This window comes from Chenopodium quinoa, unplaced genomic scaffold (assembly GCF_001683475.1).
Source record: "Chenopodium quinoa cultivar QQ74 unplaced genomic scaffold, ASM168347v1, whole genome shotgun sequence".
Taxonomy (NCBI): Eukaryota; Viridiplantae; Streptophyta; class Magnoliopsida; order Caryophyllales; family Amaranthaceae; genus Chenopodium; species Chenopodium quinoa.
This window is the reverse complement of record NW_018744582.1, coordinates 2,428,580-2,455,081: the sequence shown is the minus strand read 5'-3', so window position 1 is coordinate 2,455,081 and position 26,502 is coordinate 2,428,580. Positions and strand designations below refer to the sequence as shown.

Sequence of the window (26,502 nt, the reverse complement as noted above, 5' to 3'; positions counted from 1 at the left end):
AGCCTCCAACAATGAGGCAGAGTATGAAGCCCTGCTAGCCGGATTGCGCATGTGTAAGGCAGCCGGTGCAAGAAAGGTCGACGCCTGCTCAGATTCACAGCTGATCGTTAGCCAATACCTTGGTGACTACGAAGCCACCCATCCGGCTATGATCAAATATTTGCAGGCGGTCAAAGAGGAGGCTGGGTCCTTCGATGAATTTCATCTGCGACAGGTGCCCCGGTCTGAAAACAATCAGGCGGATGCCCTCTCAAAGTTGGCATCATCAGCCTCCGGTGATGCTCCTAGGACGGTCTTTTGGGAAGTCATTGAAAAACGAAGTATTCAGAATGATCCCATTGGAGTCTTGGACAGAACTGCTACCTGGATGGATCCCATCCGGTCCTTTTTGACGGATGGTACCTTGCCGGATGACCCTTCAGAAGCATCAGCGCTCAAGAAGCGTGCTTCAAGTTTTGTTATGCATCAAGGGGAACTCCTCCGGAAGGGATACCTGCAGCCGTTTTTGAAATGTGTAACCCCGGATAGGGGGAGAGAAGTTTTGGAAGATCTGCACGCGGGGTTTTGTGCCTCGCATATTGGCGGCAGGTCCCTGGCCAGAAGAACCAGACGGCAAGGGTACTTCTGGCCCACTCTTAAAGCGGATGCCATGGATCTAGTAAAGAGATGCGACAAGTGCCAAAAATTCGCTAAGTTGATACATCAACCGGCAACAGAACTCACGGCAATCCATAGTCCGGTTCCGTTTTCTAAATGGGGCATGGACATTTTGGGACCTTATACGCCTGCGTCAGGCAGCCGCCGCTACATTCTTGTAGCAGTAGACTACTTCACCAAATGGGTTGAGGCAGAGGCGGTAAAAGGGATTAAAACGAAAGACGTGATTTCTTTCATCTGGAGAAACGTCATCACCCGGTTCGGGGTTCCAATGTCCATGGTTTTCGACAACGGACCGCAGTTCGAAACGCCTGTCCTGAAGACCTGGTTGGGAGACCAAGGAATTTCCCATTGTTTTGCATCCGTTGGCCGTCCTCAGGCAAACGGTCAAGTTGAGGCTTTTAACAAGTTGATCTCAGACGGGATAAAGAAGAAAGTAGAAAGAGCCGGTGGACTATGGGCAGAGGAATTACCTCATGTCCTTTGGGCTATCCGGACAACCGAAAAGGGGGCAACCGGTGAGACCCCATTTCTCATGACATACGGCACTGAAGCAGTTCTTCCCATTGAACATTATGAGCCTACTCTACGCATTATGTTATATGATGAGGAGGCTAACTGGGAAGCCATGCGGTTGGCATTAGACGCTCTTCCAAAGCGAAGGGGGAATGCTGCCTTGCGTCATGAGATCTACCGTTTGCGTATGACTAGAGCCTACAACAAGCGGGTTCGTAAAAGACCTTTGAAAGAAGGAGATTTTGTGCTTCGCAAAATGGAGGCAACCGGTAGGGCCAATGAACAAGGCAAATTAACCCCAAATTGGGAGGGACCCTACCGGATCTTTGAAGAAGTATGAGACGGCACTTACCGCCTGGAAACTCCAGACGGAAGAAAGTTGCCTAGAACTTGGAATGTAGATAACCTCAAAAAATACTACTTCTAAGTATTGTACATCTTTTGAAAATTTTCAAATGATTAATGAGAATTACATTCAATTTTGTATACAGCCGCCATGTCTTGTGCCTACCACAACCGGCACCAGTAACTAATTTTTTCATCCGGTGACACCCATACGGGTGAATTCATCGAAGAGAACATCTCCCATTTGGGTGGTAAATTGTTCTAAGCGATCACACAGGCGGACAAATCCGCCTGACGATCCTTCGCACCAAAAAAAGGCCAGGCTAGCAACCCCAAACTTGCAGCCGGCTCACTTTTTGGAAGGACAGCCGGTACTCAATACCGCCGCCTGACTCTCTAAGAGCAGGCCTAAAATTTTTTTTTTTTTTTTTCATCCGGTGACACCCATACGGGTGAATTCATCGAAGAGAACATCTTCCATTTGGGTGGTAAATTGTTCTAAGCGATCACACAAGCGGTCAAATCCGCCTGACGATCCTTCGCACCAAAAAAAGGGGCAGGCTAGCAACCCCAAACTTGCAGTCGGCTCACTTTTTGGAAGGACAGCCGGTACTCAGTACCGCCGCCTGACTTTCTAAGAGCAGGCCTAAACATTTGGTCTAGGCCATAATTCATTAGGGGGTATGCTTGCAAAAGCCCAACCGGTGAATGGACATCCTAATCTGGCGTGATTCTTTTGCGAAGTCCCGACCGGTAATTCAGTATAAACCGACTGGCTCCCGAATCTAATGTTGGCACTTAGTGTATATTCAAGCTATATCATATGGATAGTCGTCTGGCTTGCAAAGACCCAGACCGCTATCCAGGGGCAATTACCCAGACGCCATCCGGTTTGTTTTTGGGTCGAAATTTCTTCGCCTAGTTTGCGAAGACCCAGACGGCAGTGTTACCGGTGGGGTCTTCTTGGCAACCCTTGCAAATTTCTTCGCCTAGTTTGCGAAGACCCAGACGGCAGTGTTACCGGTGGGGTCTTCTTGGCAACCCTTGCAAATTTCTTCGCCTAGTTTGCGAAGACCCAGACGGCAGTGTTACCGGTGGGGTCTTCTTGGCAACCCTTGCAAATTTCTTCGCCTAGTTTGCGAAGACCCAGACGGCAGTGTTACCGGTGGGGTCTTCTTGGCAACCCTTGCAAATTTCTTCGCCTAGTTTGCGAAGACCCAGACGGCAGTGTTACCGGTGGGGTCTTCTTGGCAACCCTTGCAAATATCTTCGCCTAGTTTGCGAAGACCCAGACGGCAGTGTTACCGGTGGGGTCTTCTTGGCAACCCTTGCAAATTTCTTCGCCTAGTTTGCGAAGACCCAGACGGCAGTGTTCCCGGTGGGGTCTTCTTGGCAACCCTAGTAAATTTATTCGCCTAGTTGGCGAAGACCCAAGCGGTAGTGTTACCGGCGGGGTTCTTTTGGTTATCCTCGCAGAAATATGTACAAAAAAAAATAACAAGAATTCTAGTATTGAAGTGCAGAAACATAAAAAGCATTCAAAAGCCGGCTCAGCCGGTGAAAATGTTAATATTCAAAATAAAAATTATTACAGCTTAGCCCATCTCATCCGGTGCTATTACAAGATAATACAAGGCGCGCAGGCCGGGAAGTAGTTGCTACTCCAGGCGAACAGTGAACCGGTCCTATTCCGGTTGGTTCTGGGTTGGATCAGGGTGAGCGGCTGCGTCGGCTTCAGGAACGACTTCCTCCTCTTCAGCAGCCTCCGCCTGCCGTCGCGCAATCTCCTCCCTAACCCAAGCGTCATAGGGTCCGGGCCCCGGCTCATTCGCCTCCTCGGCCAGAATGGCAAGATCAGAATATTTGAAGGCGAGTTCCCAGACGGTGAAGTCCGCCTCCGGGTGGATGAGGGAAAACGCCCGTTGCATCCGGTTTGCACAGTCATGCTCATTCTCTTCAATGAGCCTCTCCTGCTCCGACTCCAAGGTGGCCTTGAAGTTCTCATTGGCAGCAGCCGCCTCTTTGCGCAGGCGCTCATTCTCTTTGGCAAGGCAGCCATTTTCAGTCTCCGCCTTGCTCAGCCGTTGGAGGGGCTCTGTCTGTTCCTCCAACTTTTTATTGGCATCATCCAGGGACGCCTGCAGTTGGTCAACTTGGTTTTTCAGCTGATCAATCTGCTGTTGGAGGGCCTTGGTCTTCTCCGCCTGTTCCATGCGTATAGATTTAGATTCTAAGCCATGCATGTACAAAGAGTAGTCAGCAACATTATGGGCGTCATCAACAGCCCGTTTGCTTCTCCTTACCTCCTCAGACTTGCGGGTATAAGCTCGTTTGAGCCCCTCTACGCGCAGCATAGCCTGCAAAAATACAGCCGGTTAATACTGCATACTTGAAAATGCACGTCAAGAAAATTACCGCATGGTTGTTGGAGCATACGTCGGCCAGGTCGACCAGCACCCGGTCGGCATTAAAGGAGTTGATCCCAGGGATCGCCTCCTTCTCGTCCCTGGGGACGGCTTTCAGCATGGCCCGGGCATATTGTGCCCCGTCCGGCCAGCGGGGAGAATTATCTGCACCAGAAACAGACGGTGAGAAACTCGCATATGCTCTGCCTATAGATTGCCGGCTGATTGGAGAATCCCCCGGCTGCGATCGAGACTGTGAATAAGACTTGACCCGCATGGGCAGATCAAGTAGTGTAAGGTCGAAGTTACCTTGGCGGCCCGAACGGCCTTCAGAGGGACCGGTTGCGGTCCTCAATGGGATGGCAGAAAGCACATCCGCAGATCCAGGCCCGTCTGGGACCCTTATTGATTTGCCGCCGGTAGTTTGCCGGTCGGCTGTCTTCTGCACCTTGGATGCAGACTCTTGTTGGGTCGGCGGAGGCCTGACCTGTTTTTGAAGGGACCGGGGCATCTGCTTCCCGTCCTGTAAACGAGAAAAATATAAGTTATGGGATAAAAGGATTGAAATAAACGAGAAGGATCAGACGGTTATACCTTCTTCGCCGCCTGGGCAGCAAGTTTTTTCTCGAGATTGGCTTTCCGGATGTCGGCAGCCGACCTAGCCGGTGTCTTCTCAGTGGGCAGCATTTTCTTGGCTTCTTCTGCAGAGGAAGGCACACGGTTAGAATAATAAATAAGCAAGGAAATAAAAGCATCCGGTTCGAAAGAAACCGGCTGAGTTCCGAATACATACGTTTTTTAAACATGCTGCTTAGGCCACAAGCGGACAAGAAGCATTCGTCCCTAAAAAATTCATGTTTGGGCACCCAGTTTCTAGGTACCCTTACTATCTCTCCGGATGAGAGGGTGTCAGGAACTAACTCAAAAAACCCGGAGTCAAGGATGGTCTCTCTATCATCCTCCGGGACAGGGGGCAGGCAGCACTTGGTCCCCAAGAGTTCTGGTTTCCGGTTGTAGATCCGGAATTCTCTGTTCTCTGCCGTAGTTGGGGCCTTAACCAAGTAGAACCGGTGCTTCCAGTCCGACCATTTGGATGGCTTGTCCAAGGTCATAAGGTATTTGGGCTGGGTGGTCAAGGTATACCAGGCTCTCCAGCCGCCTGGGCTCCTACTCAAGTAATGCATGTGGGAAAACGCCTCCCAGCCGGGGTTGAGGCCCTGCATCTCGCAGGCGGCGATATACCCTAAAATATTTACCCATGAGTTGGGGGTTAGTTGCCAGAGACCTAGGCCATACCCCCTAAGTATGGCTTTTATTGTGTCGTGGAGAGGGAAGCGGACTCCGGCCACGAAGGCCGCCTCGTAGCACCCAAACCAAGCGTTCGCGTTCGGTTGTCCATCCTCCCACCATATTGTTCCCAGAGCAGCCGGGACTTTTATTGTATAGTCACCACCCAGCGGCCGCCGTTTGATAAAATCTGGCAGCGCAGCCCGCATGAGCTCGCGGTCCTTGGAGGAGACGGCGATCATGAGAGGATCGTTCCTATTATCCCAAGAAGGCCTCTCCGCCTCCTCGCTATCCTCAGATTCGGTTAAGTAGCTGCTACTGCTATTTTGAACGTGACCGGCATCAGAGCCGGCTGGGGAGTTGGAGACCTCCTTATCAGAGCCTACCTGCTCTCTGGTCTCCTGGAGGGGAGCACTCTCTTCGTTTAAAATGCTATCACCCGGGGTGCTAGGAGCGCCCCCGGGTGAGCCTCTCTGCTCTACCTCTCCATGCTCTACTTCACCGCCTGAAGCTGGGACCTCAGGCGGCTGCTCATCTGAGCTCCCACTTCTGTAGTTGGGATCTCTGGCAGTAGACCGGATTCTGGCCATTGTGTCCTGCACAGATACAGAGTCGGTCGATATGGGTGTTGAAAAAGGGTTGTCCCAAAGAACAGAGGCGGCAGACCCAGTTCTAGACTCAGCCGTACTAATAAACCGGCTGAGTTCACAGCTAGGTTCCGGGTATGGGTATAAGGGGTCCATCTACTTATGGGACCAATGAACAAAAATGCGAGTAAAAGACTCAAACGGAAATACATGAAAAAGCTAGAAAGAATAGAGACGGTACCTAGAAGAAAATCTGGAAATTCTCTGGGATGCTTGCGAAGACGCAGGCGGTTCAAAATCCGGCTGGGTTTCTCTGATTACCCTCTCGAAAACCTTTGGCTAGCTTGCAACGACCCAGACGGTCTGTAGACCGGTTGCTCTCAACGAATCTCAACTCCGAATGCTCTCAACTCTCAAATTGCCGGCTGCTCTCAAATCTTCAGAAATTTGGCAAAGTTTGTAAATGAGAGCTCGGGGGACATCTTCTCCTATTTATAGAATTTGTCCCAGAAGGTGAAAAGTCGTGACTCTTCGCCTTCTGCTTTTCCATCCTTCAAAAGGAATCTGAAGAGTTGAAAAAAAAAAAAAAAAAAAAAAAAAAAAAAACCTTTCACCGGCGCCACGTGGCACCCTGCCACGTCAGCACCAGTGAGGGGCAAATGTTTGGGGTAAAAATACCCTAAACACGTGGCCCAATGGCCTAGTGACACGTGGCATCCAGCCGTTGGTCAACAGTGCTCCAATCCTCAGCTGACACGTGTCCTCTAAACCCTAAAAGGGAAACCATCCCTTCCCCACTATAAATAGTGGAAGGACCCTCATTAATGGGGGGCTGGAACATTTGTTGTTCACATTGAATACTCCTCAAAAAGAAAAACACTTACCCCGAGCAATATTAATTGCAGAATTCTCCCATTACGCGAGAAGTAACTTCCACATTACGTGCATTCTACCTCCCGTATCTTTACTAACTTGATCGTCGGAGGCGGAGCTCCTACCCCCAGGAGTCTTCGTGATTTTGCAGGCACATGCGTCGAAGGGCATTCTTGGAATTGTAACTCTCCCGCAGGACACATCAAAAAACCCCGAAACAAGTGTGAAAAGAACTTAATTAATTTTAAATTTGATTTTGGCACTTTTTATATGCATCTGTCATTGTACGACCTTAACAATAGTTAATGAATCTACATAGCATATCATATCATAAAGAATGAATTTTTTTATTTTGAAATTTAATTATGAATTTATTACAATCAAAGAGACAAATAATTATAATGTAGCTAAGGTGAAGTCTTAATTTTTATCAAAAAAAAAAAAATTAAACTTGAACTTAATTAGGGCCTAAAGTCATTGATTTAAAATTAGTGTGCAACCCTTTCGTAGTAATTGGACTTGACCAAAAAGAAAAATGACCAAATTCGAAAACTATCAGCCCAACAACGCCAATACACATCTCCAAAACCCTAAAACTCTCATCTTCATCTTCTTCCTCCCTCGTCCCTCAAATTTTCTCTCTCCTCAAAACCCTAAAAAAACCCTGCAACTTTCAGAGAGAGGAAAAAACCCAGAATCCAAAAATGAAGCACAACCCAAGAGTATCAAGCTCTCGCAGAAAATGTCGGAAAGCCCATTTCACGGCACCATCAAGCGTCCGCCGCACAATCATGTCGGCCCCACTTTCCGCCGACCTAAGAAGCAAGCACAATGTCCGTTCTATCCCTGTCCGCAAAGACGATGAAGTTCAGGTTGTGCGTGGAACCTTCAAGGGTCGCGAGGGCAAAATTGTCCAATGCTACCGTAAGAAATGGGTTATCCATATTGAGCGGATTACCCGAGAGAAAGTCAACGGATCGACTGTCAACGTTGGGATTCATCCTTCGAAGGTGGTTGTTACGAAGTTGAAGCTTGATAAGGATAGGAAGGGGTTGCTTGAACGTAAGGCGCTTGGTCGTGGTAATGGTGATAAGGGGAAAGAAAAGTTTACTGTTGATGATGTTGCTGCTGCTAGTTCTATGTCTCAGGTTGATTAGATTTTGAATTTGATATGTGTTTTTGGGTTCATTTGAAATTTGGATTGTTTTTGAGTTATTTGATGTTGAGAAATTTTGATACTTGGTTTATAATATATGGTATAATCTATCCATTTTTGTTATTGTGTTGGTTTGTTTTTATTCTGATTGATAATTTGCTTTGCTGATATTATAATTGGAATTGTATAGGGTAGGAAAATGGAATTTGTTGGTGTATTAAAGTGTGTAATTTACTAATTTTCCATTTAGGTGGTTTTCGAGATGGTGATTATAGTAGACTTTGATTAGTTAGGGATGAGAATTCATAATTCTACTTTGTTGTTGTAGTTATGAGAATTGAGCATGGAAAAGTTGGGTAATGTTGCCTTTAGTTGTGGTGAAGGATGATGGTAATGCAATTGAAGGGGATTGAGGTGTTTGTGAGGAAGTCATGTGGTGGTGTTTCGAAACAGGGGAGTGATTGAGTGGGTGTTTTCTTTCATGGGATTGTTGTTAGTTGAATGGGTAAAGGGGGTAATTGAAATCAATTGATGGTGTTTGTATTTCTGACTTGTTACATAATGTGAGTGCAATTAAGGACAAGTGATGTTTGTGAGGTTAGGTGTATAAGGAGTTGCAATGTTGCATTATGTTCTAAATAATGAGATCTAGTGATGTAACTACGTTGTTGAATTCGAAGGCCTGAGTTAAGAGAATAAGAGGGTGTTATTTAGTTAGTGTAGGGTGTTATATAGAGTTGCTTAGAAAGCACATGATTTGATAATAAGTTATAGGGATACAGTTTGAATTTCTTTTGGTACAAGTTTAGGGAACTGCTCGCTTATATATATGATACTTTCAAATCGTTATCTAGAGTTTCCGGATTTCACAATGTGCCTATTGGACATAGGTTGAAGATGGTTTATAGCCGTTACCAGCTCCAATATGCTTCTGTAGTTCTGTTACTGTGAGTCAGGCATGTAGATGCTGTGATATCGCAGCATGTATATCAGTATATGCGGTGATTGCAATCAGTCAGTGGGATATTGTACCTCTTTTGGGATTATATTCTCCCCCTTGAGTGAGTGTTGACTATGTTGGATGTCTTATAATCCAAGACATACAAGTACTCTAAGTTTTGTATTGATAGTTTGGAAACCTTAATGAACTTGTGGTACTATGCTCTACGAGAACAGGCTTGATTTTTGTTTTTCACTTGGTGGATTTGGTTCTTTGATAGATTTAAATTAGATCAAGCAGATTGTAGGGTCTTATCTTCTATTCTTCTTGAACCTGAAAAAATCAGCATTGACTGACTTTCACCCCGAACCATATCCTACTCTACTCCTGAACCTCACCACTATGGACCTGAAGTCCGACTTGAGGGTTGAACTCCTTTGAACATCCCAAAGCATTATTGCATCAGCCCCATTAGAATTATTTCTGCTGGATGGTGATTCCTTCTATAGATTTTTGCTGTGTTATGTTGGTGGGAACTGAGGAGTGCTTATGTTCATTGAGGAATGCTTATGTTATGTTGCTATTTCGTGTTTCCTACTCTATTATTAGGCCCTGTTCACTTCACTTTAAAAAAATAATATTAAGTAAAAATAATTTAAGTTCAGTAAAATTCAATAACTTTAAAGAAGAAATATAATAGAAAATCAGTAATTTCAGTTCATTAAAATTAATTTCGGTTCAGTAAAAATAATTTCAGTTCAGCAAAAATAAGGTGAAGTGAACGGGGCCTTAGTTCTAGAATGAACTCAATGAAGTGATGGTTGGTTGACTTTGATACCTTGAGGTAGTTATATAGAGTGCTAATTGAAATCTAAGCTAATTGTGAGGAGATTTTTAAATGGTTTTGGGCAAAATGCTACGAGTAAGAACTCTGAAATTTTTTCATGTCTATTTATATGGAATATATCTCATTTAGTTCATATCTTATTCCAATTCGCACAGATTTAACCCATGTACGTGAATGAGAAATTCTCATTGTTGATCACTTCTCCATAACAGGGTGACATGTTTAGATTGTAGTGTTAAGTTTCAAAACTATATAAGGGTTAATGTTGCTACAACATAAAAAATATACTAACCCAAAGCTTTAAACTCTTGTCTTTAACTCAAGTCGTCCAAGACTCCTCTTAAGGCTTAAACTTGAGTCATTGTTGACTCATATTTGAGATTTTTATTACAAAATAAATACGTTGCATTGCAATTATTTAGTAACAAAATGATTAAAATCTACTCTTTATAAGATTATAAACGATAATGTTTATTCTTGATCACATAATATGGTTAATGTTTTGGAGCAAGCCTAGGTTTTTCATTTTGAGTTTGTTACTCAAATGGCATTCCTGTAATATTTGTCTAGATATTCGCGAACGAAGCTCCACCTCCATCTTCTTCACATCCAACCACGACCTACCTTCACCTCCATTTTTGTCCTCTTTCTTCTTCCTTCTCTTCACACCTTTCTTGTGCACCACCATTTTCACCGACAACATTCCGACGGCTTCACCACCGGCGAATTAAACGAAAACCCTAAGAAAAATGGAGGAAAGAATGACATGGTTAACCCCAAAAGGTATGAGTGTTGATCTGTTGATTTTTCTCCATTGAAGCCCACTGTTTTCTTCACTTTTATCCGATATCAAAAGCGGGGCTACAAATGCTAACACTGAAAGTGGTCCGGTGCAATTTTGTTAAAATTGGGCCCTAAAATCATTTTTTTAGGAAAAATGTTACTAAATTCAAAAATCGAATCCTTTTATAGTAGTTTCACTTAGGCGGCCCTGTGCGATCGACCACCCTGCACATGCTCAGAAGTCGGAACCACCCTTGCTCTATATTGACAATTTTACCCCGACTTTACATAGCAAAATGACGAGCGTGTCTCATTTGAGTAACTTTGGTTGTTACTCAAAATCAGTAACTTGGGTTTTCGCAATGTTTTGTGGATAGTATATATTTTTAAAACGAAAAAGAAATAGGGTGAGAATTTTGTCAATGATTGTATTATATACCAATTGGCTGTTCACTTGGTAGGGAGGACCGTGTGTTCGATCCTCTACAACAATAATTGGGAAAGGACTGGAACCTAACCACTCAAAACTGAGCCCTGAATCCGAATTAGCCCAAAGGGTGAAGCGGATGAAACACCAAAAAAATGATTATATTATATGTATTTACACTTTGTAAATATGAGTCCATATCTTCATTCATAGAGACTAACAGACCCATATATCAGTCTTCAATTATCGAAAATTTTCTGAAATTTTTTCTCTCTGCATTAGCATTAGTAAAATTTATATAGTTAACCAATACCTAGAAAGGCACTTCTATAATAGGCTAATACAGGTGGTGTTAAAGAAAAGGGTGGGAGAACCATAATCATTTAATCATTAGTTGTTAATTCCGTATCATTGCTAATTTTCTATGGTAAACTTGGATGCTCTACACATTGCAGTCTAGCAGATACTGAGGCAATTCTTCAACAAATAACTCTATTTGCAGTTAACCCTTAATCCCCTATATCCATTCGAATTCCAAATCACCTTGGATTCCATGAAAGGAAGGATCAAATTCCTTCCTTCACAAAGTTCACTCCTTTTGGAACCACAAACAATTTAAGAAAAACAAGAATATCAAACAATGGTTCAGCACTTCAGCACCAATTGTTGGAGATACACCACAATCGATATGTCCATTGTCCAGTCTGGGCTCAGGATTCAGGGGTGGTTTTGGATGTGGTGTTGGGTTTGGGAGATTCCGATTGCTACACAAAGGAACTCACCAATATTAACACCTTCTAGCTGCTTGCACTTGCAGCGTTTACTCATCATTGTGCACATTGGCAGATGACCTAATGTGATAGTCTCATGCAGCCAACCCCATCCCTTTAAATAAATTACAATTGGCGTAAGCAATTTAATTACTCGGCAGCCAGAAAAATAAATTTTTAATACCAAAAAAAAAATCTAACTAAATCGCAAGAGTTGCAACTAACAGTACATCAACATTCACACATTCAGAAGAGATCAGCTAAGAGGCTATAACAGAAACAGGTTTAGGGTTCTCAGTGTTTCAAAATGTACCTTTATAATACTCCTTAGCACTTATTTTGACAATCAGTTGCTCAAGAACTTTTGTCTTATAACAAAGTAGCAAACCAATAGGAGTCTGACTAACATGTCATTAATTTTGTATATCAAAACGAGTGGCAAAAAAACATCATTTTGAATTGCTTTTGAACAGTAAGTGAAGCAAAGGAGCTAGACATGTAAAAAATGAATATTCAGGTATGAATATGTTTCTTTCATCTGGTTGTTGAACCAGCAAAATCTAAGCCATGCAAACCACCACGTGTATACTCACTACTCGACACTAGTATCTGACAATAGGGAAAATACCGGTGCCCTTGTTGTCTAGCTGATGATGCATCCAAATTTTCCGGGCAGGACTTGGTTCCAGCACAAGGCAGCAGAGAGAATATTCCTCTGGTAACATAAAGGTAGAGGATCCCTCAGAATCCATTTTATTTCCCCTCTCTTAGTTCTGAGTTAGGTTCTAAAGTGTGATCAGTCTCTATATTGCTTTGCATCTCTAACAGTTTCTGTTCTTCTTCTTGGCTTTCTTGTGGCTCTGCAGCTTTCACAGGCTTGGGTTTGCTTGTAGACTGCTGATACATAACACCGCCCAGCATACAGACAAGAAGGCCAACTGTTCCCACAAAAGTAGAATGTTTATCCCAGATGACAAGGTTGATAACAACTGTTAGTAACTTGTTCACTATTCCAAGAACTGTAAAGCCTGTGGCAGAGATTGCTTTTCGACAAGAGAACCCAAAAAAGGAGATCGAAAGTCCAAATAAGCATGATAACCCCACCGGCAGGATGACGCTAAAAGAATGCCATTCTGACTCATCAGAAATATCATGCTTTATCTTCTTCAGCTCGCCCATAACAAAAAGCTCTAATGGAAAGAGTAGGAGAGCCTCAAGGTTGTTGTATAAGACTAGGCCCCACGTGTTCAAGCCAATGGTCATAACAACATGTTTTATATAAACAAAATCAATGGACATGCTTACAAGATAAGCTAAAGCCCAGGTGTAAGCCATTACAGTGAATTGATAATCTGTCATCACATAAATGACACTTCCACCAAAGATAGTGACAAGTGAGGCCCAAGTTTTGAGTGATGGCCATGGCTGGTGCAGAAAGAGGGTCTCTCCAATTGCAACAAAGATGGGGACTACTGAGCGGAAGACGATGAATGTGTCTACATTGGCATGGAGGAGGAGCTCACTATTGGTGAAAAGGGAGAGATAGAAGATAATTGCAGCTGGAAGGAACCTCCACATGGTCATAAGGTCAAGAGGGTCATGTTCTAACCACTTTAGCTGTCCACAAACTAAAACACCAGCAGCACTGGTGAAATACTGCAGTGCAGTGAGTGCACCAGGATATGGAAATTTCATAACAGCCCATTTATTAATGATTGAGAGTAAAGAAGCTGAAAGGCAGTACCCAGCAGCTACTCCATAGATGGATACTTGCTGACAAAAGATACTGTACCATGTCACTTGAACTTCAGGCACAGAAGATCCAATCACATCTGCATTCTTATTCACCTCACTAGATTTCGGGTTTTCAACGTCACCTGACATCTGAAAAGAAAATTCAAACAAGTTCCCTTTCAGAAGCATTCAACATGAAATTGTTGAAACTCATTCCATGATCAGGACAGCAAACAATTTATTTTTTGATCAAGTAGTCACTTACTCAGACAAATTGTTTACAGTACTCAAGAAATTCCATTTAAATTATTTCAACAAAGCTATCATGTAAAAATAGAGATTACTTGCATCAAAAATTACACATGAAAACAGCCTCCAGAAAATTAAGAAATCAACAAGTTCACAGCTCAGATGAAGATATCGTTAATGAAAAAATAATAGTAAAATATGGGGAAGAATTTTGGTTGTGCAATAAACAAACAATAAACATCTTTAATTCAACAAATAAGCTAAAGAACTGAAACTCCCTCCATTCCATAATCTTGCAATTCAACCATTCAATTTCACGGATCAATGTAGTCCCAAATTCAATTCTATTTGGGTGTGTTTGCGATCTTTTATCATTAGTTCATTCAGATTCTTTCAACTTTCATTTAAAAAAAAAAAATACAAAAATAAAAGGATATTATGTTCCATCATATAAAAATGTTTATAAGAAAATCTACTACCTAAAATGAACATATACTTAAGCTGCTGTAATTCAAGTGCAAATTATCAACAATTAGCTTTGCATAACAGAGTGAGTATCACAATAAGTATCAAATTTCTTATAGCCTTTGGATTATCAAATAATTGTCATTCATGAAGAACCTTTAAAAGGTACTTGACTGTATTCAGCTTCTTCCCAACGAATCCGATGCCAATGACAATGGAGATCCAAAAATTCCCCCTCCATTGCCAAAGCCAGCTCCAATTCCTCACTTAACAAGCCTAAGGTATACTCTAATGAAATTTGGTATCTTTCAGCTTATTTTTTCGCAAATAGAACACATTTGAAGTACATATACAACTTCATTCATCATTTGTTTTTATATTTGGCAAAAAAGAAAGAGAAGTTGATGATTATGTGAGTACCCACCGACATAATCTTCGGAAATAACAAGAAAGCTAAAGATTTACGAGGCATGCAATTTCTTCATAACTATATTAAGTAACAATTAACATTTAATTACAAAATAATTTTCTGGAATCGACTAATTCGAATGGTGAAAGCATAATGAAGTAAATAGTTCGGAAATCAGATGAAAAACCTTAAAATTACATAAAAATGAAACATTGGCCCTAAAATTAATCAACACAACTTTAGGGCCAATGTTCCTAAACTTTAACTCTGATCTACCACTATATAAAATCATCGTTATTAATGCTGAATCTGAAAATTAAATTGAGCTAGACAATGTAATAATGCAATTTGACGTCAATAGATTTAAGCAATGAATGAAAGTAGCGATTGAATGATTGATTACCTGGTGAGTTCAAATTTTGGAAATCTGAAAATGCCCTAATCAATTGAATGCTGGATTTGGGGAAAAATAGTAGGAAGTAGGAAGGACGCCTTTGCTTCTTGCTCCCTTTGCTTGTGTTATGCTGTAATTACTGTTTTCTCTTTTTTAATTGAAAGAAATTAAAAGCAAAAATACGGAGTACTCCGTAGTAAATTAAAAAGGGGGCAGTTTGTTTATTTTAATCATGGAGCGTATCTGGGTGAGCAATTTTATGCTTATCAATTTACATACATTTAAAAATCATTTCTCCTGTTTTTTTTTTTTAGAAAATACAATTAATAATCTAAATAACAAGGTACGCTTTTTATAATTCTAATAGCCCTTGTTGGTAATTGTGTTTAGATGCGATTGTTTAATATTGTACCAACTAAAAGATCTAATGAGAGAGTGAGGGACAACTCAAATGGTTAGAGCTCCCCTTTCGGTTCCAGGTGATCACGAGATCGATTCTCCTCACTCGTCCTTGTGACACTCTAAACACAAAAAAACAAAAAGATCTAATGATAATCATTAGAGGCATAGAATGGAGTATTCATTTCTATTTGCTATCATTATTGGATGTACTCCGGTATTATTCTTTGACCATTAATATGCTTCAACAAAAATTAGGAGTATAAAAAAGTTGATACTCTAATATAGTATTGTAAAACCACAATGAATCTGAGAATTTAAGTATTTAATACTTTCGTATTTAACCATATTTCATATAACTACATAGGAACTATTTTTTTTTATTTTTTAATATTGTAGAAGTATATATTAGTGAGATTTTTTTGACAAAATTTTCGAAGAATCGAGCACTTCATTTTAAGGTGGTTTTTGACACTATTTATATACTTTAATTTAACCATGCAGACACACATGTTGTGTCAGCGTGTCTCGTACTCAGCTACTCCAAATCGTACCTAAAACAGGTGAACACATAAGTGTGTCATGATGGCCTCGTGTTGATTTGTTAAAAATTGACCCCGCACAAGTGTCGTGTTGGGTCGAGCCACACCAATGAATCCTCTTTTAAATTCTGTATTTTTGTTAAATGGTATAAAGCAAAAATAGTAATAAAAATAACTGGGCTGACACTAAGTTAGCTCGTCGTGCTCTTGATAAAATTTGAAAATGATGTCCATACACAATTTAAGACCCACTAGGCCACTATAGTGTCACTTATGCTCTGCCGAACTTGTGACAGACTCATCTCGGACTGATTCATTTTCATGTCGTGCCTAACAGGTTTATCACGACCACAATGGGGCCGATATATAAAGTTGAAGTCAAAGCTCCGTAGGTCCAAAGAGGCAAAGAAAACTTTCCCAAAATTTTGAAAGCACACTCCTTGCATTAATTTTCCCGCTCATTACCCTCTTCATCTTCCACCTTTCTCTCTCTTCAGAAAACTCTTCAAACTTCAAAATTTCTCACTCAAAACATTTCAAACACAACATTTCTCCAGTTATCTCCCTCTAAAACCCCCACAAAATCATATCCCCAATTTCTAGGGTTTCTAATTCGGAACCCTTGATTCATAATTATGCACATCAAAGAGATCTGCTTGGAAGGGTTCAAATCCTACGCTACTAGAACTGTAATTCCTGGGTTTGACCCCTTCTTTAACGCAATCACAGGGCTAAATGGGTCTGGGAAATCGAACATTCTAGACTCCATTTGCTTTGTTCTAGGTATTACGAATTTGCAGCAAGTTCGTGCTTCTAATCTTCAAGAATTGGTATACAAGCAAGGCCAGGCAGGAATTACTAAAGCTACTGTTTCGATTATTTTCGATAACTCGGATCGTAGTCGGAGCCCTTTAGGGTATGAGGATTGTGCTGAGATTACTGTTACTCGTCAGGTTTGTATGCTTCAATTTTAATTATTATTTTTCTTTGATTTTAGTTATTTGGGTGATTTTTTTTGTAAAATTGAGTGATGTTTTAATGTTATTGTTCTTTGAATTTGTAAATATGATGAAGGTTATAGTTTTTGCGTCGGAAAAAAGTTAAATTTGCAGTAAATTGCTTTACATGAATATTGAGAAACAGTACAAATGCAAGATAGGTTTTTTAATTGTGCTAATATTCGCATTTTACCATTCACAAGTCACACTTGAAATGGTTCATTGTATTTGTAAATTGTTCAAAGATAGTTTAGTGGAGTGTGATCACTTTCCCAGGTTATATTTTTTCTAAAAGTTTTCGTTTTTAGCTCGGTTTTAAGTTAAATTTGTGGTTTCTTTGTATGTTTGAGTATGTCAATCGAACTTATTATTTTAGTTCAAGCATAGGTGGTTGATTCTTGACATTCTAATATGGGTATGAACACTTTGACATTTTATAATCTAGCCAAGTCTGACACTTGGGACACGTCACGTGTTTGATATGAGCTCCCGGGTCCAAGAAAAATCGATAGTGAGACTCGTTTGCTATATAAAGACAATGCAGTATGTTTCTTATAAACACACTAATGTATACAACTCTCTCAATTTTTTCATCCACCAATAGGTCCTATTTATTCTGGTGGCCTATTGTTTATATCATTAATCAGTCTGAACCTAGCTTTCAAGTAATTTATCATCCTTTTCGACTGCTCATAAGAGTCATAACGTCATGAGCTATTAAGTTTGCTTTTGGAAATCAAAATTACAAGGAGCTATATGCTTATGGTCAAATTTTGCAGATTGTGGTTGGCGGAAGGAACAAGTATCTGATTAATGGGCACCTAGCCCAACCTAGCAGGGTACAAAACCTCTTCCATTCAGTGCAGCTCAATGTGAATAATCCACACTTTCTTATTATGCAAGGGCGTATTACAAAAGTTTTAAACATGAAGCCTCCTGAAATATTGTCTATGCTTGAAGAGGCTGCTGGGACAAGGATGTATGAAAATAAGAAAGATTCTGCTTTGAAAACACTTGAAAAAAAGCAAAGTAAAGTTGATGAGATTGATAAGCTTCTTGATCAGGAAATCTTACCTGCTTTGGAAAAGTTGAGGAAGGAAAGAATGCAGTACATGCAGTGGGCTAATGGGAATGCAGAGTTAGATAGGCTTAAAAGGTTTTGTATTGCTTATGAGTATGTGCAAGCAGAGAAGATTAAAGATGGTGCAGTCCATGAAGTGGAACAAATAAAGACTGATATTGCCGAAATTGATACCAATGCATCTAGGATGAAGTCCGAGCTTCAAGAATTGGATGCCAAAGTGTCAGAGTTGACAGCTGAGAAGGAAGCAAGTATGGGTGGTGAAATTAAAACTTTGCAAGAGAAAGTGTATTCTTTAGCTCAGGATCTTGTGAAGGAGACTTCTGTGCTGAAAAATAAGGAGGATACTCTCAAAGGCGAACAAAAAAATGCTGATAAGGTAGGTGTTTTTGTCTCTAAACGTGTTTGGAAGTGTATTCTGTAACAATTATTTGATAAAATTACATCGCTTAATCTTGCAAGGTTGCTAAAAACATTGAAGAACTTAAACAGTCTGTGGAAGAGAGGGCTGCTGCTGTCAAAAATGCTGAAGATGGTGCAGCTGATCTTAAACAAAAAGCTCAGGAACTCTCTAAAGAATTAGATGGCAGTGAAAAAGAATACCAGGTACAATATCAGTTTTGATCAACATAGTGATCATTTAATTACTTGAATGTTTGTTTACAACCTTTTTTTTTGTTTTGTTTTGTTTTGTTTTTTTTTTGTTTTTTTTTTTTGTTATCATTTAAAAGGATACTGAATGGTTTTGAACAGGGTGTGCTGGCTGGTAAGAGCAGTCAAGATGAAGAGAAATGCTTAGAGGATCAATTAGCGGATGCTAAAGCGGCAGTAGGAAATGCAGAAATAGAGGTAAAGCAGCTGAAAACACAAATAACCCATGGTGAGAAGGAGTTAGTAGAGAAAACTAATCAGTTAAAGTCAAAGCGCAATGAGGCTACTGCTGTAGAAAACGAATTGAATACTAGGAAAAAAGAAGTCGAAGCTGTTAGGAAGTCATTGGATTCTCTCCCTTTTAAAGAAGATCAAAATAGTCGCATGGAAGCTCTGCAGCAGGTTAGTATCATCATGATTATTACTAGCTTGTTATACTATCTCTCCAGTATTTTCGCCTCATCTTCTTTAAGTACCTTCATTTATCAGGAGCGTGCAGCTGAATTGGAGGAAGTGCAGAAACTGAAAGATAAAATAAGAGCTCTTTCAGGACAGTTGTCAAATGTTGATTTCACCTACCGGGATCCTACCAAGAATTTTGAGCGGTCAAAGGTTAAAGGTGTTGTGGCAAAGCTCATCAAAATAAAAGATGGGTCAACAATGACAGCTTTGGAGGTACTGGATGCAATTTTTACAGTTTTGTTTCCACCTTTTAAAAATTAAGGTTTGCTACTTGGATGAAGTTTTTCTTGCATTATGTACTTTATCTTTCTAATTACAACTTTATATTTCAGGTTGTGGCTGGTGGTAGGCTATTTAATGTTGTAGTTGACACAGAAACCACTGGTAAACAACTTTTGCAAAATGGTGATCTTCGAAGAAGAGTCACTATTATTCCTCTGAACAAAATTCAAGCTCATGTCATTGCTCCCGATAAACAGCGAGCTGCTTCTAATCTGGTTTGTTTCCACACTCTTAATTCTACGTCATATCTATTTCTAACAGTTTGTTCTTGTAGTGGTTCTTATATTCTAATTTTCAGGTAGGAAAGGAGAATGCAAAACTGGCACTTTCTTTGGTAGAATATGACGAGGAGTTGAAGGTACTTGTCTATGTTGCTGTTGTTACCTAATCTCATGTAATTTATAATTTCATTGCTTGTTATCTATTGCTTATTATATCCAATGTAGGCTCAACAAGAAGCAGCTTTAAAATTCACTTATACTATTCTGTAATTTTGTTAAGCATCTTTTGTGTTTGCAATAAGAATTATCCACTACTTACTTTTCAAGTATAATCTTTGAAGTGGCTTCTGACTCTATATGTCAAAATATGATGAACTCCACAGAGGGCCATGGAGTACGTTTTTGGATCTACCTTTGTGTGCAAGACCAGAGAAGCTGCTGTAAAGGTTAGTTCATATGCAATATACTTCAGAGTCAAATTTGCGACATGGACATTTGAAATATGTACATGATGTTAGTTGGTCTTTGGAGAAATTTCATGAATTGCAGCATTAAATTTAGTGGTATGTTGGAGATACTTTACTGCTATATGTTGAATGCCAACATCTCGTGTCTTGAACAGTGACAGCTTGGTACAGAAGCTAATTTTGTGCTTCCAACTTTACACTTATATAATGTTGAACTCATATGATGACAGGTTGCCTTTAATAAAGATGGAAACATTGATGTCAGGGAGCCATGTGTTACCCTTGAAGGCGACATATTTCAGCCTAGTGGTCTCCTGACTGGCGGTAGTCGTAGGTAATGGCTACTCTTTCAACTTCCATTATTTCATGTTAATACAATAGCAGTAAAATTTCCTGTAACCCTCCATGGAAAGATATTGTTGTCACACCAAAACTAAATAGCAGATTTTGAATTTCTTTTTAATGTTGTCAGGGGCGGTGGTGAATTGCTTGGACGTCTCTGTGCTTTGGCGGATGCTGAGACAGACCTTTCTACTCACCAGAAGAGATTATCTGAAATTGAAGTGGAGGTTAGTATCCACTTGGAGGATGGAAAGTATTTAGATTTTTGGAGTTGCTGTTGTAGGGATCTGAGTATAAATACTCTGATGTACTAACTCCTTTAAAAGTTGATTTGCTGTTTGATTTCATTGCAACGTCTACATATAAATTTTCTTGCTCAATTTTGTTATTGCTTAATGTGTTTATGCATCATTGTACCACGTTGAGTAAAGTCTGGCACAGAGTTTGTTCCAAATTCAACTTGTGATTCAGATGCTTAGAAGTCATAGAGTTAGAATATTATGCTTCTTTAGAGAAAAATTCTACTGAGGCCTTATTGAGCTGAAATTGATTTGCCAGTGGATATATGGATGGACTATTCCTTTTTAATTGCAAATATTCAGCTTGGTAATGTAGAAAAATTTATTTCAGCTTTGGTTATGTATCCTCATCCTTGGTAATAGACGGATGGCAGAATATTAATAAACTTTCTTGATGGCCAATGAGATTCTGAAACCCTTTACCTTTATTTGTCTAATGGGCTGTTAGAAGTTCTAAGAAGGTTCTGACTTAGACCTGTGTCACCTTTGTAAACTGGAGTCTGATGAGCTGATCTTGCTTCTTCTTAATTTTTCTGAAAGCTTTAATGCTACTTTTGTAGATTGACAAATAACTTAATTTTGTAAGGTAGTATTGCTTTCTGTTTATCGTTTTATGCATAGGATCAGTTTAATTAACAAGTATCTTAATTTTGTAGATTGCTCAGCTCCTTCCCCTACAGAAGAAGTTAACCGACCTTAACAACCAGTTGAAACTGAAAGAATACGAGCTTGAATTATTCAAGGGTCGTGCTGAGCAAAATGAGCATCATAAGGTAGTATTGCTTCCTGTTTATTGTTTCATGCTTTGGAATTTTTTGTGCATTGCTACTTTATCTACTGTACATGGATGAGAGGACCATAGCTGGGATTCCTTCTCTAATGCTGATCTTTTTTTAAATGCAATGCAGCTTGGAGAAATGTTGAAGAAGATTGAGCAGGATCTGTCAGTTGCAAAATCTACTTTGAAGGAGAAGCAAGCTGCTTATGAAAATTGTGTTAAGAAAGTGTCCACTCTTGAGAAATCCATTAAAGACTATGATAAAAGTAGGGGTGCCAGGCTCAAAGATTTAGAAAAGAAGATTAAGGCTCTTAAGAGCCAAATGCAATCATCATCTAAAGATCTCAAGGTAAGTCATTTGGATAATATGATTGACCTAATTGATTAATAATTGTTGCACCTTGCAACAAGTCCTATCATGTTAAATGGGCTTCTTTTTATTTGTATGCTGTTTCTTTTTCTCACTTTACACACTTTTTTTTCAACTGGTTATTTTTTTATGTTCTTTTCTCTTTCTCGGACGGTTCCTTATGACAATTAATATTAATTGACCCCAAATCATTTTGGGACTAAGGCTTTGTTGTTGTTGTTGTTTCATTTCCTCGTGTCAATGTGTCATCTGATTCGGGTGTGCATTTTGTAGGGGCATGAAAATCAAAGAGAAAAACTTATAATGGAAATGGAAGCAGTAGCTGAAGAGCGCACTTCCCTTGCGAGCCAACTTGATTCTCTGCAGACTCAAATCCAAAGTTTGGTCTCTGAAATCAATGAACAGAAAGTCAAGGTTACTCAGTTTTTCTATCTTCCGAATGTTTGATGTTTAATTAGTGCCCTTAGCGGTAACCTTTGCAGCATTTAAACTTTTTCTATTGTTTTTCTCCCAGGTGGCCTCTATTAAGGAACATCATGATGAGGCTCTATCAAACCTTAATGCAGCTCGTTCAAAGTTGAAGGAATGCGACTCACAAATAAGTTGTATTTTGAAGGAGCAGCAAAAGCTCCAAAACAAAATAAGTGACGCAAGCCTTGAAAGGAAGAAGATGGAAAATGAGGTAATTTTGAGTTCAGTAGCAAGTTTTTTCAGTTTTGTTTGTGTTGGATTTTTATTGTCGGTTTCTCTGTCATTATGTGTCCCATGGTATATTTATTTATCGTAATGTATGGCTTTAAGGAATAACATTGTGAAAACAAAAATTTAAATTTAAATTTATGCAGTCTTTAGCAAATAGTAGGTACCATACTGGGGATTTACGCTGTTTCATACTGTGCCTAATCTCTATGGTCTTTTCTATAATCTCTGATCTGGCTATAATTATTCTTTCATACATTAAGATCTTTTTGATGCCCCAAAAAGCTGTTCCCTGCGTAATTATTTGTCATACATAGGTGAAAAGGATGGAGGAGGAACAGAAAGAGTGCTCTTTGAAGGTTGACAGGTTAGTAGAAAAGCATTCCTGGATAGCATCTGAGAAGCAGCTTTTTGGTCGGAGCGGAAGTGACTATGATTTCGCATCTCGTGATCCTCGCAGAGCGAGGGAGGAATTAGAGAGACTGCAGGGCGAACAATCAAGGTAGAACATAGTCTTCATATTTAATTCTTTTAGTTTGCATTTTTTATATGCATTTTTAATTTAAATATTTTTATTAGCTTTCTTGATGATGGATTTTCAAGGGCAACATTTTTGTAACTTCTTTACCTTCCTCAGTCTAGAGAAAAGGGTAAACAAAAAGGTAATGGCAATGTTTGAGAAAGCAGAAGATGAATATAATGATTTGATATCAAAGAAGAACATTATTGAGGTTAGCATTCATTATCACTTTACTGTGATGTCTCTTGCCAAATATTTTACTCACTTTATATGTCTTTTTGGACAGAATGACAAGGCCAAGATCAAGAAGGTGATTGAAGAGCTTGATGAGAAGAAAAAGGAGACCTTGAAAGTTACTTGGGTGAAAGTGAATAAGTGAGTCTCTATCTTTCATGCAATCTGCTCCAGTTTTATCAGTTTTCCAGCAAACTGGTCGCTATCTTTTGGGATTCTTGATGTGCTTACTAGCCATCTTGTTTTATTTTCAGCGACTTTGGGTCCATCTTTTCTACATTATTGCCAGGAACTACAGCAAAGTTGGAACCTCCTGAAGGTTGCAGTTTTTTAGATGGCCTTGAGGTTCGCGTTGCATTTGGAGGAGTTTGGAAACAATCACTGTCTGAACTAAGTGGGGGTCAACGTTCTCTGCTTGCATTATCTTTGATATTGGCTTTGCTTCTATTTAAACCTGCTCCGCTTTACATTCTTGATGAGGTAAGTAAATCATATCAAATATTAAATCTTAGAGTAGATGTAAATAGACCTGGCCCTTTGTAAAAAGGGCATCGTCATGTCATTTAAAGTTTGTCAAATGCATCTTTTCAACTGTGTTTCCGTGGAATGTCTCTTAGTCAAATGAAGTATGCCTATGTTTCTTATTTTTCTTAGAAGTGTGCCATGGTTTGTGGATCTTGCTTTAGGTAGTAGGTTAGGATGGCTAGGAGTTATGTTGCGCTATTTGTTTTATTTATTTGTATTAATAGAGAGGGCCTAACAGTGATTTCTGAATGTCCTCAAGCTAGCTGGTTGTGTCAGTTGGTTCATGTTTTTGAGAATTCTGACTCTGTTTAGTTGTTCTCCATTTTAATATTTGCTTAGTAGCTTGTCTTTTGTTTGATGCTAACTGGTTGAATTTGCCTATAAACTTTCATTTTGAATATGTTCTCTTTGCATGTTGTTAGGTTGACGCTGCTCTTGATCTGAGCCACACACAAAATATTGGAAGGATGATTAAAACTCACTTCCCTCAGTCTCAGGTTGAACACTCTTCATCATTTGCCTCGGTTTAAATTTACAGTACCTGAGAAAGATGTTGCATTCTACTTTGTTTCTGTTACTCAGTTTGGGTGGTCTCCCTGATAATTTCCGTTTTTGCTATAGTTTTCCAATTGAGTCTGCTTAGGCCATGCTGTTTGATAGTTGAAATTTTGATTTGGGATTGATGTAAATTGACTTAGTATCTTCCTGACTTCTCTCAACAAATATGTGGTTTCTTATATCTCATTTATTTGAGTAGTGGGACTGGTACATAACATCTGTAGTTCTGAAGGTGAAAATGGGTCCTTGCAATTACTTCGTATTAAAATTTAAAAAATCCTGGTCAACTGTCTACATCAGTCAAGAGTAATTTGGTACATGGTTTGTTGTAGTTTGAATACACTTATTTCTGCGATTTAGTTCCATGATTACGGTTGATATATATATATGTGACTTTAATTACAGTGGACCTATGTTTAAAGTAGCATCAAATATGACTTTAATTACTGCCTTCTGCTTTTTTTTACTGGTAAACAATTGAAGGTCCTATTCAGAATTTATGTTTTTTCCTGATATTTTTCTTATGGATTTGCTAGTTCATTGTGGTTTCTCTTAAAGAAGGGATGTTCAACAATGCAAATGTCATATTTCGCACCAAGTTTGTTGACGGAGTTTCCACTGTTCAGAGAACTGCCACAGCTAAGCAGAAGTGATTTCTCAATGTCCATAATTAGAGGTAACTCCTATGCTGTGTAGCACGTCTCATATGCTTCTTCATCCTCAAGTTCTCATAAATCTCACAACCATACCTGTGTATACTGGTCTGTGTATGAGACTGAAGTAAACTACCAGGATTTGGATGGGGTTATTTACTTTGGTAATTTTTTACTGGGGATCATTTCTATCTTATGCCTGAGATCTAATTAGGTTCACCAATAAACACTTGATCACATCCTCACAGGAGATGTGACAATAATCTACTACCTTCATTTGTCAAAATTGTTACACTTGTTTTCATTGTCCCCAATGCACACATTTGACCATCAAAATCACAGGTGATGGTTACAATAATCTACAACCTCACAGGTGATTTGACAATAACTAGGCATTATTAAACATGGATGGCAATATTTGGTGAGATTTCAAATTTTGACCTTATAAAGGGAAATGTAACCATTTTTGTGAAAAGGAGCCCATACCTTAAGTCTACTCCTGGTCGTGTTGTTGCTATATTAACCAGGAGAACTAGTAGATCAATTTGGCTCTGAGATATTACCATGAATTCTTTTTGCTTTGGTTGCTTGAGTATTGGCTCCATCTGTCTATCATACAGACATTTCTACAGATCATACATTCCTTTTGATCTGACATCATATTTTCCGTTTTCCAGGATTTGACAAAAATGGTTGCTTACCATTTAGATCAATCGGCCAGCATTACAGCGTCCTGCACCTCTTATGGATTTGGTTTACATTTTCTGTATGTATTTATGTATATATAAGTAGCCACTGGTAGGTTTTTTTGGCAGCCTTCATATTGTTGTCTTTGTACTTGTAGTTTAAGTACCACCTTCATTCTATGTAATATGTGATCAATTTCAATCTTCTGTTGATTATTGATCACTGAGCTTGCACAATACTGTTTTATGTTGCAATGCAATTATCAATATAAGTAATCCAATCTTTAAGTTACATCAACTATCACTCGTGTTGATTGTACTATTCCCTTGTGTTTAGTACTCTTTTTTTTCGTTTATCGTAATTTTATTTTTTCTGCTAAAGTTCCATTTTTTTTAGAAAAAACTTCTTAAGTGAGACCATTAATAAACTATCAAACAAAGAATAAGTTGCTTTGGCAAAAAGAGGTGCTCACCAATCTCTCTAATCATTAGGGGTGATATTTTAATACTCCGTATATAAAAAAAAATGTAAAAAAGTGTATACAATTTTCTCTTTTTACCAACTTTTCAATTTTTTTTATACAAACCTTATTAAATAGGGCAAGAAAAGGAATTTATTTATTTATTTATTTATTTTTAATTTTGTAACCATAAAGATAAGGAGATCGAAACCTATAAAGAAATTAGTATAGATGAATACATTATAATTTAACACCAAAAAAAATGAAGCATAATATCAAAAATACTGTAAGAAAATATTTTAAATAAACAGTGAAAAAGTTAATTAAAAACATTCCATGAATAAAAAATATACAAGTTTATTACGGAGTAAAAACAACTAATACACTTGAGTACATTATGGACCAACTTTTTATACGTAGTAATCTCTAC

At 39.3% G+C, this 26,502-nt stretch overlaps 3 protein-coding genes across 3 annotated transcripts; 2 read left to right on the top strand and 1 right to left on the bottom strand.

Moving 5' to 3' along the window:
• Positions 1–7,103: 7,103 nt before the first annotated feature.
• LOC110699331 (60S ribosomal protein L26-2-like) lies at positions 7,104–7,950 on the top strand. Its single transcript, XM_021876843.1, has one exon. The coding sequence runs from the start codon at positions 7,375–7,377 to the stop codon at positions 7,825–7,827; it is 453 nt and encodes a 150-aa protein (XP_021732535.1). The 5' UTR covers positions 7,104–7,374; the 3' UTR covers positions 7,828–7,950.
• A 3,993-nt stretch (positions 7,951–11,943) lies between these two features.
• LOC110699330 (GDP-mannose transporter GONST3-like) lies at positions 11,944–15,329 on the bottom strand. Its single transcript, XM_021876842.1, has 2 exons — positions 14,854–15,329; positions 11,944–13,477 (listed from the first exon to the last, which is right to left on the bottom strand). Exon 2 carries the CDS (start codon positions 13,475–13,477, stop codon positions 12,347–12,349), a length of 1,131 nt encoding a protein of 376 aa, XP_021732534.1. The 5' UTR covers positions 14,854–15,329; the 3' UTR covers positions 11,944–12,346.
• An 868-nt stretch (positions 15,330–16,197) lies between these two features.
• LOC110699329 (structural maintenance of chromosomes protein 2-1-like) lies at positions 16,198–25,909 on the top strand. Its single transcript, XM_021876841.1, has 21 exons — positions 16,198–16,738; positions 17,563–18,243; positions 18,327–18,470; positions 18,618–18,917; positions 19,005–19,190; positions 19,310–19,474; positions 19,558–19,617; positions 19,864–19,926; positions 20,178–20,281; positions 20,420–20,516; positions 21,245–21,361; positions 21,497–21,715; positions 22,010–22,150; positions 22,251–22,418; positions 22,753–22,937; positions 23,073–23,166; positions 23,242–23,330; positions 23,444–23,669; positions 24,137–24,211; positions 24,809–24,948; positions 25,603–25,909. Exons 1-20 carry the CDS (start codon positions 16,421–16,423, stop codon positions 24,923–24,925), a joined length of 3,549 nt encoding a protein of 1,182 aa, XP_021732533.1. The 5' UTR covers positions 16,198–16,420; the 3' UTR covers positions 24,926–24,948; positions 25,603–25,909.
• Positions 25,910–26,502: the final 593 nt, after the last annotated feature.